This window comes from Ovis aries, chromosome 11, assembly GCF_016772045.2.
Source record: "Ovis aries strain OAR_USU_Benz2616 breed Rambouillet chromosome 11, ARS-UI_Ramb_v3.0, whole genome shotgun sequence".
Lineage (NCBI taxonomy): Eukaryota > Metazoa > Chordata > Mammalia > Artiodactyla > Bovidae > Ovis > Ovis aries.
This window is the reverse complement of record NC_056064.1, coordinates 48,915,817-48,929,314: the sequence shown is the minus strand read 5'-3', so window position 1 is coordinate 48,929,314 and position 13,498 is coordinate 48,915,817. Positions and strand designations below refer to the sequence as shown.

Genomic DNA, 13,498 nt, shown 5'->3' with positions numbered 1-13,498 from the left:
CTACTTTCACTACAGAAAAAAAAAAAAAAAAGTAAACTATTCGTAATAAGCAACTGTTGAATTTATAGCCTTTTTTTAAAAAAAAAAAAAAAAAAGCACTTCCCAAAGGATGGGCCATCATTTTGTTGAAGTCAAAGGGGTATCAGACCTAATTCTTGATTTCTGGACCTTTCCCTGACCCAGCCACTTGTTTAAGAGTTCCATTTTGACTTAGAACAACAACAAAAGAAAAAGTTACTTCTGTTTAGGCTAACAGGCCTGGAAATGGAGAGAAAATATTTGTAGAAGGAAATAAAATATGCCGTTGGATAGGTCATGGAATTAAGCCATATGACTCTTTATTAAAACTTTAGTGAAGGAAGATTCCTAACTGCAGACATTTTGTTTGGTGGCATTTGTAGTGTCTCTGTACATTCAGCTGACTTCTACCCAAAAGGCCTTTCAAATACACAGTCTTGCCTCCACTTCCGGTGAAATCTTTAATAAAATGATTGAAAGAAAGTTGCCACCATAAACAAAGCTGAAAGATTAAGAGAAGCTATTTGCAATATATGTAGCCAACAGAGGACTAATATCCACAATATATAAAGAGGTCCTATAAATCAAAAATCCAACACTCAATAGAAAAAAGGTTAACAACCTGAATAGGTAAACCATGGAAGAAGAAATGCAAATAACCCATAGCTTCTCTGCTAATCACAAGAAATGAATCGAAAACGGCAAGAAGACAGGACATTTGCCCATCTGATAGCAAAATTTAAAACGAGTGATAATCAGTTTTGGCTAGGTGGGAGAACACACTAACAGTTTCTATAAAAACTGATGATGGGAAATACAGATAATCTGTGGCCCAGTAATCCCACCTCTAGATACTCATTCTTAAGGAATACACATACATGCTCCTGAATATAAATACAAAGCTATTCAGGGTAGTGTTGCTTAACAGAGCTAAAATCTAGTCTCCATGGAAATGTCCTTCAACAGAAATATGGTCAAGTAAATTATGATACCACTCATATGATAAATATTGTGTGTTAAAAAGAATAAGGTAGTTCTATGTGCACTGGTAGGGAGATATGTTCACTTTCCATTAGTGGAAAAAGTAAGCCAGAGCAACTTGTATCATAGAGTATACTATAGTATGATTCCATAAATGTGAAAATAAATGAGACTGTATGTGTGTGTGTAATGAGCATGTGTAATACATGCGAATTCATAGGGAAAAAACCTGTCAGTGGTCATCTCCAGAAGGAATCGGATTGATAGGGGAAGTTAAAAGAAATCAAACTCTTTTCTATATAATCCAGTACTCTTTGAATTATTTCTATGGAACATAATTCACACATTAGTTGTATGATTCAGTAAGTAAATAATAATTGAAATCCACATTTTATAACAAAGCAGAAAATAGTTGAAGCAGACCAAGATTCATACAGAGGTATATTTTGCTTAGTTCCTGGTTTAAGAAACTGAAGGAGCTTCTTAACAAATCCTGAGTCCAGAGCTTCTTTAATAAAGCTGGGCTGGTGAAAGAGGTGAGGGTTCTACCCAGGCCAGTTTAGTGTGACTTTCACATGCTGGAATAGAAGACTGGGGTCTGCTTGCTCTCTCACCTGAAAGAGGGTGAGAAGAAGAAGGACAGAAACGATCCTGCCAGAGGACAAAGGCAGGAAATCTTGCAACAAAGAGAATATTTATGCCGCCAGATGATCAGTCACCCTCTAATGACCGAGTGTCAAAGATACTGGGATACAGCTTCCTTATCAGAAGAACTTTGGTACTAGTTCCAGTAGTCTCTTAAATCAGGCCATTAGGCCGGTGTTACTTGTTTAAGAAGACTTCATTTAAGAAACTCTACTTGAAAAAAGTACATTATGGCCTTTCAGATCTGTAAATTAAGGGATAGTTAAATTCAGTTATTTGCAAAATAATTGACCTAGGATTCCTTTAAGAGTTTATCTGACATACATAAGCACTGTTTTGCTGGGGACAAAGAGATCTGAACCTAAACTGTGAAAAGTCGCTCTGATCATTGAAAATCAATTAGTAATGAAGATGAATCAACTCCAAAAGTATAATCCATCATCGGGCATATGTAATTGAATTTACTGAAAAATTGACTCATTTATAGATTCCAAGGTAATACACTTTGCTGAAGCAAGATGTAGTGCATTCTATCAGATAATCTGAATAAGAACATTTTCACTTGATTAGGCTTTCCATAAATTACTGAGGAATACTGACATCATTTCCACAAGCGTGTATGGTATGAGAGGAGAGTTTACGATTTAGACAAACATATTTTCCTTCAGCATTGGCTGGGAACAAATTATCGTTATCTTTTACAGAACTCCCTGTACTAGAAGGCTCATTCTTTTTTCTGTTTTTTGTCTGTTCATGGCAGTGAAAACACTGAATCCCAACCACTAGATCACCAGGGAACTCCCTAGAAATGTTCATTATTATGTGGTCTAATTGAGAGATTTTTTTTTTTTCTTTAAGATGAAGTTTTCTGCAACTGTTTCTTAACTCTTCATTTTAAAAAGGAGGGGATCATGATTCTAAAATCGGCAAATAACTCTTTTCTAAAGTGTATCTTCTTATACAAGCGCAAATTGATGGTATCCATCTTCTAATGACCCCAAATAATTGATTTTGAAATAACATTCTCTTTCTTTCTTACAGAAATAATTCAGATTTGACGTAGAAAATTTAGAAAATATAGATAACCAAAAGAAGAAAATTAAAATTTCAATTCCACTGTTAACATTTAGAAGTGTATCCTTTTGTTTTTTTCTGGCAAAAATGATTTCTTTTACCTCCAATATTTTATTTAACAATATACCAAAGCCATTTCTTTATAGTGTTCAATATTCTTATGCATCATTTTTAATTGCTGCATAATACTATCAGGCCCCAGAGTTGTTTTCAATTTTTCACTATTGTGAACAAGCTAATAATGAGTATCTTCATTATTAAATCTTTCTTCACATCCATAAAACTCTTTGAAAGCCCCTAGTCACACAGTTTAAGCCCCTCTGTTAACATTGAGCTAATTAAAGATAAAGAATGATTTCCGTTGAGATTCACTAGAACAAAGAAATGAAGCCTCCTTTGTTTTTGTTTTTAAAATTACTAGCATGCCAGTTAGGGGGGAAATAACATGTCTAATGAACGTATGTATAAAGAAATTTCTTTAATTTTAAACTTTTAACTTTAAGTGACCTCAGTATTCATTCCAGGTATATTTGTGTTTAAGAACTTTTGATAACCGGCCATTGAAATTAAAGTGGTTGTATTGAAAGGATGTTATTATTGTTAACAAAGATGCCTTTGTTCTATTCACAAAGCAGCATCTCTTTACTGCTTTGCAGTTACCTTGATTTTCTAAAAGAAAAGCATGCTCTTCGCTTGGCCAGACTGTTGCTTAGCATTCTTGATACCTACATTGCTTATGGATGGCATTTTTGATTAACGGTTTCAGGGTGTCGGGGTGTCACCAGCTAAATAATATCACCCAGGTCTGGATTTAGAGCTGCCCTCCATCTTGGCCCCAGACCACACTGAATTAATTCATAAACTTCTCGCAAGTCTGCCCTTTGGAATTGAAGAGACTCTCACGTGACACACAAGGACTGATATAAAAAGACACCAGACCACATGATGCAGAAAATACTAATGGAAAAATTCCAACTGTAAATACTCGCTCTAAATCCCCACCCAGCTAATTAGTGATCAAGGTGGTAGCTTGATTAACCAGTTGTTGAGCATGTACCATTCATTGTAAAGAGGCATGAAGTTAAATTCTGCCAGCAGAGTGGCAGAGGAATCCCCATCTGGGGAAACTGCTAATGAATTGTTATAAAATATCCGAGGAGTGGAGTGGGGAGTGCAGGATAAAGCGACAGAAACATTTAAAGTGAGGCTAATTATTATTTTTATGCATTGCACATACCAAAGATAACAGGTTGTTATTTGAAGTTTTTTATCCCTTGGATTTAGACAAGTTTTCTCAACCTCGGCACCACGGACATTCTGGGCCAGATAATTCTTTGTTGGGGAGGGAGGAGGCCTGTGCTGCCACAGCCCTGGCACCTCCCGGCCACGTGCCAGTAGCACCTCCACCTCTGTCGTGACAACCAAAAGTGTCACAGAACCGTCCCCTGTTTAGAACCACAGGATTTAAGAAATTATTATTCTGAAATCCTGAAAAATCTGTAGAATCAGGCCAAAAAATCGTAATGTCATGGGCCGTTTCATTTATAGAACTGTGTGGGTGGAAGTGGTAGCAGCCCTCTTCATGCTGTTAGGCTGGACTTGACGTTCAGGGTAGCCCTGCACTCTCTGACACCATGTGTTCTGTGCAAAAATACATCTCTGTGTGGGCATTGCCCCCAGATCTCACCAGGAGCAGTGGGCATCATTTCTCTGCCCTCAATGCCATGTCTCTTACAATAGCAATGAAAGTGTCCTTTCTGTTGAATGCATTGCTGTAAAGAATCTCCAAATCTACTTTGAAAGGTATATGAAAGGTAAGTATTACACCACACAAACCTGACCGTGTCCCTTACAGGGATCTTCTAACCATGCTTTTAGGAGATCTCAAGCTATAGCCCTGTCCACGAGCTAATACTTCCTACCCGCCTAACTCACTGTACAAGAATCACCCCTAAATAATCTCCATTCTTCTCAGCTCTAAGACTGTTTTGACTTAACTCCCTTGTATTCACTCTGCCTTTGGCTGGTTTAGCTAACTTTATGATTAACTCTTCATAAAGTTAGTGAGTTCCCCGCTTTTTCACTCCTCTCTTTGGCTTCCGCTAAGCTGTCGTCATCCCCTAAAGTCTCCCCCATTGAAAGTTCACCTTTAATAACGGAAGTTGCCAACGTCTTGACCTTCTTTCAGATATGACAATGGATGATGTTCGGGAATACGAGAAAAACATGCATGAACAAACCAACATAAAAGTTTGCAATCAGCATTCCTCCACTGTGGATGACATAGAGAGCCAGGCCCAAACAAGTGTATGTAGAATTTTTAAAACATGTTGCCCACTCTTTACCAAACGTACCCATAAACCCATCTTTGAAATGACTGCAAACGCATCAGTTCTCAAACTTCCACAAAAAAAACGTCATAGCCCAGAGGCTGTCGGTGAAGATCCTAAGCTGGGTCTTAACTGGACGGTGTTAACTCTTGCTTCCAGACATTTCTATCCTTTAAAGCCGCTCGACTCGGAGGTTACGTTGTCTTGGTCATAAAACCAAGAGCATAGAGAATGGAAACATTTTGTGGCCTGCACCACAGAAGAACAGAGGGGTAGAAACGGATGTCACAGGAAAGCTAGAACATCAGCACCAGTAACTTTTAAAGACATAGTTAACGTTCAGTCATTCGTTTCAGGGAGGGCTATCGGCTCATCTGGTATTTTCAGTTTCTCTGCATTTGGTTTGAAATGCCTTCCATGGCTCTTTATGGCTGTCTTACCCTTGGTTCCTTTTCACTTAGGTTCCTGTCCAGATGGGGCTTCTGTCCATGCATACACACTGGCTGAGCAGTGAAGGTGGGGTGAGCTAGGTCTAGCTGGGACTTAAGCCTCGGAGAGCCTAAGGTTATTTAATGGCACGTTGGTGACTGAGAGTCGACAGTGTGCTGTCTACGTGCCAGCATCTTAAATATAGTTTTGTAAGTCATCCGTGCTTATGAGGAAGAATTACAGATAACAAAGAAAATGTAATCACCAAGTCATTTTCATGTATCTTTGGCCAGAGCTGTGGTCTCTTTGGGTGCCAGCTTGAGCCTGCATATCTGTCGGCCCCAGAATAATGCATATTAGCTATGTAAGAAATCGACAGTGTAGTTTTAGGAAGTTGAGAGATGGCTCTTGTTGTGAATGCTTTGTGAAGACGTCTGGTTGCACCTTGTCGAGTGAACTGAGAGCATGTCTTGGGAATGTGCCCTGTGAGGCATTATGTGCTGCTATTGGGTGCATGTGGCAGCCCTTGAGGTTGAAATGGCCCTAACCCTTCTTGCATGCAGTGATTGGATTTGCAGAAGCTGTTTGGATCAGACTTAACTGAAGTGTTCCTCTGGAGGCGCTGGCCAGTTCCTGTAGGAAGTTTCTCTCTCCCCGTTCTAAAGTTAGAAGTGCTCATAAGGAGACCGTCCTTCAATTTCCATCACTCTCGGTCACCTTTTCTTTAGGAATGTTGATACCTGTCCCCTCTCAGCCACTGTCTGAAAGCTGCTCCCCTATATACTCATGACAAGACAAGGGAAACCAGAGGAGGGGGGAAGATGCCACGTCGCGAAGGATGCTACACAGCGCTTCCCTCAGTCTAAGTTCTTATAGCTTACAGCTTAAGACCCTTAGTTGGTTTTCTTTCCATTTTACTCTGATTATTACTGTTGGAAAGTCAGTTTGCCATTTAGACGGTGACACCTGGAATGGGTCTCCCCATGGGAAAGCCCATGCATTCTCTGGCTGCAACTCAGAGCCCTTCCCTAACTTCAGTGTCAGAAATGCCCATCTCCTCAGAAGTTACATGATGTGGTGATCTTTAAATGCATACCTTATTCTTTGAAATTCCATCAAATTGGGAAGGGTCATTGATTTTTCCATATTTTTCTTCTCTATCATAATGAAAAAGTTGAAATCAAGAGGCTGCTGTCGATCACAAAAATTACATGGGTGCTCAATAAATTTGGATCTACTTCCTGAGCAGAGACAAACTATATTGAAACTGGGCAAAATGAGCATCCATGGCCCCAGCAGTAAGGGAATAACAGTCTCCTTTTCAACTGAGCGGTTTCAACACGTTTCAAGGAAGAGAACTAAGAGACTGAACGGGAGTGTAGAATCAAAATTCTGTACTTTGGGTGATTTCTGCCCCCTGCTGGATGTATGGAGTAGCGCACCATTCAGCCACTTGTAAAGAAAACCTGATTTTTCAAAGATAAACTTTGCTGAAATTCACTGAAACTTTTCTGAGTCTCAATTTTATTTTGAAATACCTCTCTTTGAAGAACTTAATCTTATTTCTTAGCTTATCTAATAGCCTTAGTGTTCTAAGTGGTAACTTTACAGGTACAGTTCTTGCTATATTCTGAATTTTATATTCTATCAACATGGGCATAATTTTCTATTTCCTTTGTAAAAACGTCTCCCTTCCAGAAGATTTTAATAATTGTCCCCAAGAAATACTCTTAAGGATTTTTTTAACATATTTCTGATTTGCTTGTATGTTATGATATGACTATAGATCATATATCTTAATGACAAATATTATGTTATGAATATTCACTCCATAGTTAATATTTCCAAAGTGTCTGTATGTTTCATACTGGTTTATGTAGTGTCATCCAACGAAGGCTTACCACCTAAGTCCACGGGAAAGGACACAAGTGAAAACATGGGTCTCTGGGAAGATAAAACAGGTACAGAAGCCCATGGCCAGCAGGTTTCACCTTCTACACCAGGACAAGCTTGTCGGCCTTCACTCAGAGCTTCTTTAATTAGACCAGTTACCTATTTTCCCAGTTACCAGTAACAAAATTGCCAAAGGATACCAGGGATAGCCAGACTGAGAGTAATAATAGAGTTCCTGAGAATGAGAGAAGAAATACCACACTCTATAAAGCAAATCAGTCCTAAGAAATGAGTCACCACTGTATTGGAGCACAGTGATATTCTTTCCATATATTATGTCTAATTGGTAGTAAGTGTGCGTAATACATTATTTAACATATTTACATTAGGGAAGGCTTTGCCTTTAAAAGAATTTTTTTTGACTTTCTCACATAAGAACATTTCAGACATTTGGCAAGTCTGTATCATCTGACAGTGCCCGTTAAATAAGGCGTCACTGAATTTATTTATTGGGTGCCAAATAATGTTCTTTTTTTCTTTTAAATGAAATTCACACTGATTTTGTGATCCTCTCTTTTTCTTCTCTGCTTTTTCTTTTTATGTTTCCTTGAGAAATTGTTTTGTTCCCTTGGTTTGGGGATAATTAGCAAAGTTTGTTGTTGGTGTCCCATCTTACTTGTTTTTTCATCTGAAAAGATCTCAGGATGGATACATAGTTAGGAAACAAGTAGCTCCTAGAATGAAAAAAGTATATTTATTGAACAAGAGGACAACATGTTGAGAAATCCTGATAATCTGCCTATTTACCCTGTGAAGGTAAACTTGTCTTTTCATGATCTAAAGTAGTTGTTAATATGTATCATTTGGGGCCACTGATTGCTTTAATTACCTTGCTTTTGTAGAAAAGATGGCCAGGTCTAATAATAGCTCTATATACCACACCTTATCCACAGCACACGGATGTACAGACACATACAACTTGGTGTGGTTCTGTGCTTGCCTGATAAACTCTTCTTCAGAATACTTAAAGTACTCATTGAAAGTGCTTTGGAAAATCTTGGATGGATAGTCATAAAAGAATAATTTTTCAGAGGTCAGCCTCAGTAAAAAGAAAAAATTCAGGGGTTAGCATTTCAATGCTAATTTGGGCTAATAATCTGGAGAGACCCCTTACTCATAAGATTCTAATAGCTCCTTTAAACAGAGAGATGAATCCATTTCTGTCTCTTCCGAATACTTGCTCACTTTTTTTTCTTTCTGTTTTTTGCCTTTAAGACATGACAATGGATGAAGTCCGAGAGTTTGAACGAGCCACTCAGGAAGCCACCAACAAGAAAATTGGCGTTTTCCCCCCTGCCGTTTCTATCTCCAGCACCCCCCTGCTGCCTTCTTCAGTCCGCAGCGCCCCTTCGAGCGCTCCATCCACTCCTCTCTCCACTGATGCACCAGAATTCCTGTCGGTTCCCAAAGATCGGCCCCGGAAAAAGTCTGCCCCAGAAACTCTCACACTTCCAGACCCTGAGAAAAAAGCCACCCTGAATTTACCTGGCATCCACTCTTCAGATAAGCCATGTCGGCCCAAATCAGAGTAACTTCATATGAATATTTCATGGGGTTTTATATTTTCGGTTTGGGGTCTTGTTTGTTTGTTTTTAAGGATCTTCTGATATAGAAAAAGACTGCTTTGTCACTCAGACATGTCCCTTTGATCTCTTGAGTGTGCATGTGGTTAAGTAATTTCACACAGAAAATGACTCCCTGAGTCTGCCACGCAGTGTCACATTAGATGTAAAATGCGAGACTCGCGAAGGGCAGAAGAGGTCTTCGGTGGCCGCAGCTGGTCGCCAGGGAGGAAGCCTTGTTTATGGGGCATTTGATGAGGTTGGCGTGGACTTCAAGAGTAAATAAATGAAAACTTTACACCACTGTGTTACAAGGTATAGTAAAATAATGAAGTTAGTTTCCTCCCATCAAACGTGGAATTCTCAAAATTTTTCTCAGGCATAATACACCTAATTGTTAAATTTTGAACTGCTCCTTACCAATACTTGAATACCAGGAGTTACTAAGATTCCTATTTTGGTTAGTCTGACTCAGGATTTGGGGCCTAATTAACTCTTTAAATTTTTTGGAAATTTTAATTATCAACTTGTAGAGGCTCCAAGTGCAATTAACAATAACTTATTGATATCTTTCACAGAATTTAATAAAAATGCCACTTCTTTCTGTCTTTTAATAACTTCCCCTTTGTGCCCTTGTGGCCTCAGAAATCTTTAAGAATTACATGAATACATATGACCGTAACAGACTGATATTGAATGGTTTGGTTTAGGAACCAAGAGACCCAGGTGAGGCAAATGTCTTTTTTTTTTCCCTACAGGTATCAACGAGCCTTACGTCATTTGTTAAGATTCTCAGAATTTGCAGTTAATTGAGTAGAATTCATTGACTCTGCTCACTCAGAGAAGTTCAGGGTAAAGTAAGCTGCCTGGACTTTAACATTGTCAGACTGTCTCCATCCCTTTAATGGGACAGGGATACTCTTAATAATATCTGGACCTCCCTGGAATACATTGCCCATCACTGGACCTTAGAAAACATTGTCATTCTCTTGTTCCTGACTTGAAATCCAAATATCAGGAATATCGCAAAAGTTGAGTCAACACCATCAAGTGGGAGGAGAAAGTGAGCAGAACGGCTAACTCTTATTTATAGAGTAAAAAGAAGTTATAAAAGATGCCCCTCTGGCCAGCTTTCTTTTCTGAGGGTCTTAGTAACACAGGATTAGACTCCAGGTTGACGGGAGATGAGATCATTCACCAAAGTGGCAGAAAGCGAGCTCTCTTTTGATCTAAAGAGAAAAATCTGCCACCTTTGCACCTCACTGCCTTTAAACACAGAAGGAGGAGTAAACAGAATCTAACATTTGTCCTCCAAGGGAGGAAGAGAACAAGGTAATTGGGCAACTCCAAGGCCCCAGCTAGCCTTCCTGACCATAACCTCCAACCTCAGGAAAGGGACTTTCCCCAAACACAGATTCCAAAGGAGACCACATAGGCCAAGGTGCGTGTCCTCTTCCTCTTACATGGGCTCTCAGCCAGTGGACCCTGCCTGCTTCTCTCTCTCGTGCCCAGCACTCTGCGTAGTGTCCTTCAAGTTGACAAACTCTCCCAAGGTGCAAGTGCTGGCCCCAGGAGCCCAGCACCAAGTGTTCTAAGTCATATGTCAGGTTGTCAAGATCATTTCTTAACCTGTAGGTTGACATTTAGCTTAATAAATATATAAATAAACCCAGAACTCAAAGGAAACCCATTGCAAATAGCTTAAATCAACAGTGCATCTCTTCCCTAAGAATGATAGTACCGCAGTAAGACGCCCTCTTTGCATGGTATGGTAGCATGATTTTTGCTTGTGGGAAAACTCGATCTTTTATCCAGATCTCTTGGACTTCTCAATGGCTCGCTTTCAACACAGTAGTACTTAACAAGAATGTCTGGCTTTAGGAAGCAAAATTCTCCTTTCAGAAGACACTTGCATAATGTATGTATCTGCTTAACATTTGCAAGCTGAAATCAGATAGGGTGGGATCATGATATTCGCATGGAATGGATTTGTTTTGAGCACGTTGTTAGCACATCTGACACCTAGTTTTTCTGTCGATGGCCATTGCTCATTTTCCATTTGTGTAAAGTAGCTTCCTCTATCAAGGTCAACAATTCTATATGCTTTAGAAAGCTAATTCCTGGTTTCCTACTGTGAATTTTCTTTCTCTTATAGCCAGTACAATACCACAGACATTACTTGTGAAACTACCACTGATAGTGTGATTCTTAGCCAACAAATCTGCGTGGTCTTAGAGTATGTTCAGTTTTTCTGTCTACACGTGGTTCGTGTACATTTTCAAAGGGGGGAGGGGTGCAAATATTCTTTCAGCTGCTTCGAATATTTAATCCAGTCATCACAAGGCATAAATGGCTTCAATATTTTACCTATCTTGATTTTCAAGTGTCATTTCACAGTCTTCATACATGGATTTGTTTTTTGTGGGGTACAAGCCTGCAATGAATGTGTATATAGAACATTACTAATTCCTATAAGGATGGAAATTAAATGGCTGCATGATGGAAACTTAGAAGAAAAAAAAAACCAGAAACTTGAATTAATTAAGCATGTTTTGGGGAAAAAATAGAATCTTAACTCAGTGCCTCTGTCTGCAATGTGGAAACCTTCAACTCTGTTCACCAAAATTGTATTATACCTGTATATATATAAATATAATATGGTAAATCCAACACCATAGTTTTAAGTCTCTGGTAGCCAAATTAAAATAATTCCACAGAACAGCATTTATGTTCACCCCATCTTTGTCTCTCATGTTAGTGGAGACCATCAAAATGAACATAAATTTCATTACTTTGGATGGACTTCAAATTACAAAATGCCCCTGTGCTTTTCATTGCCTATCGAACAGATCATTGCTTTAGCTGTGCTTTTCCAGGACAAGAAGGCCTCAGTGTTTTTACTGCATAAACTTTGTCAGAAGTCAGCTCTGAAGACCTTTCATTTTCCTACTTTTGAGCTAGAATAAGGCAAAGCAAGGAAAAAAGCATAACGACAGAGGAGTCCGTGACATTCTTCAGTTACCACGTTATAACTGAAACCATATGAATTTATTTGTGAACTAATTTATAAACCCTTCTGTTTTGGTTTTGCATTTGGGTGTGGGGAAAATGGCTTTAATTTATTTGAAGGCATTTATTAGCCACGTTTTTGGTTGTGAAAATAAATCTCTAACTAGCGCAATTGTGCATGTCTTATGTAGACACTTAAAAAACACAACGGGACTCCCAAATGTTATTATATGGTTTTCTCTCAAGACACTATAATAAACAGTGACCTCAGAGAGTAGATTCTGACACTTCTCGAGAAATCGTTTTTCCATGAAAATTTCATGGCTAATGAATTTATGTGTACTTTTAAATCCTACTCGCCTTAGCTCCTCTTCATGGCTCAAAGACGGCTTGTCACCGGCTAGCATAGGTCAACAACAATTGTACTTTTCAGAAGGGCCAGAGTATAATTTTACTCCATATGTGATGCGTATTCAGATACTCCAACACAGAAGGATTGTTTAAATAGTTTTAGCCTCTTTCTGATCATCTGGTTCAGTAGGCTGGGTGACAATATGCCATCTGAGCCATAATTCTTAAAATTAAGAAAAAAAAAATCTGCCCAGCAACTGCAATTGATCATAAATAAACTGTTTAAAACTATTCTTTCCTGCTGAAAACAAAATGTTACAGAAGAGCACAGCAATGGCATATGGAGGCAACACGTACTGGGTTCTTCTGAGTTCTACCTTCAAAACAGTCTGTTTCATTTGAAATGTAAGTGTTTAAGCTTTTTAGGAGTTAGTGCAATAAGAGAATGTGAATATGTTGAGACCTTTCCAGATGCTGTTATTAATTATCATTTTGTTAACAAACGCTTTAGGATAAGCCTCTCAGTGTTTTTGCTTAAAATCAAAAGCCTGTCTGTTGAATTGCAAGTCTCCCCTCAGTTTCGGTGTCTCCAAGAGAGGCTGTGTGAGCTGATGTTGTACCTGTGCCGCTTACCTGTAGCTTCAAGTGTCAATCTTAGTGTTTACATTGCGAACTGGGATCTTGATTAGTTAAATGGTCGATACACCACTGCCACAGCTGAAGGACCAAGTTCTGGAATGCACAGTGCCATAGACAGCAAAGCAAACAGAAGTTGATCTTCACACATCTCAACTGTGTGAGGAAGCCATCCTCCTCTGTCATTTCGCAGCCGTTTTGTGTTTTTGTCCCAGTTATTTATTATTGACAATAACTTACTTTTTCTTACATTCTGTTGTAAATAAAGTACAAACCAATCTTCTTTCCAAGTGTATCTTCCTCTCTCTCTTTCTCAGCTCTTCCCAAGGGAATGCTGACACATTGGGAATTTGTGGGTTGATGGGGAAAGAAGCTATCAAGGGAGAAAGAACAAGCCAATGGCCAGTTCTTAGACCCAGTTCTAGGTGACTTGTGTGCAAAGAAGTATCTAATAGGTATCTTCAGGGCTCAGCCCTTGGCAGGAAATGCCTGGGTGCCAGTTCTATCCAG

At 39.0% G+C, this 13,498-nt stretch overlaps 1 protein-coding gene across 1 annotated transcript in view; it reads left to right on the top strand.

The window, feature by feature from the left end:
* Nucleotides 1-13,271, top strand: part of PITPNC1 (phosphatidylinositol transfer protein cytoplasmic 1) — a 262,838-nt gene extending 249,567 nt beyond the window's left edge. Inside the window, exon 9 of the mRNA XM_015098883.4 lies at nucleotides 8,646-13,271. Coding sequence (XP_014954369.1) covers nucleotides 8,646-8,962 — 317 coding nt within the window. The 3' untranslated portion in view covers nucleotides 8,963-13,271. The remainder of the gene's footprint in view (nucleotides 1-8,645) is intronic.
* Nucleotides 13,272-13,498: the final 227 nt, after the last annotated feature.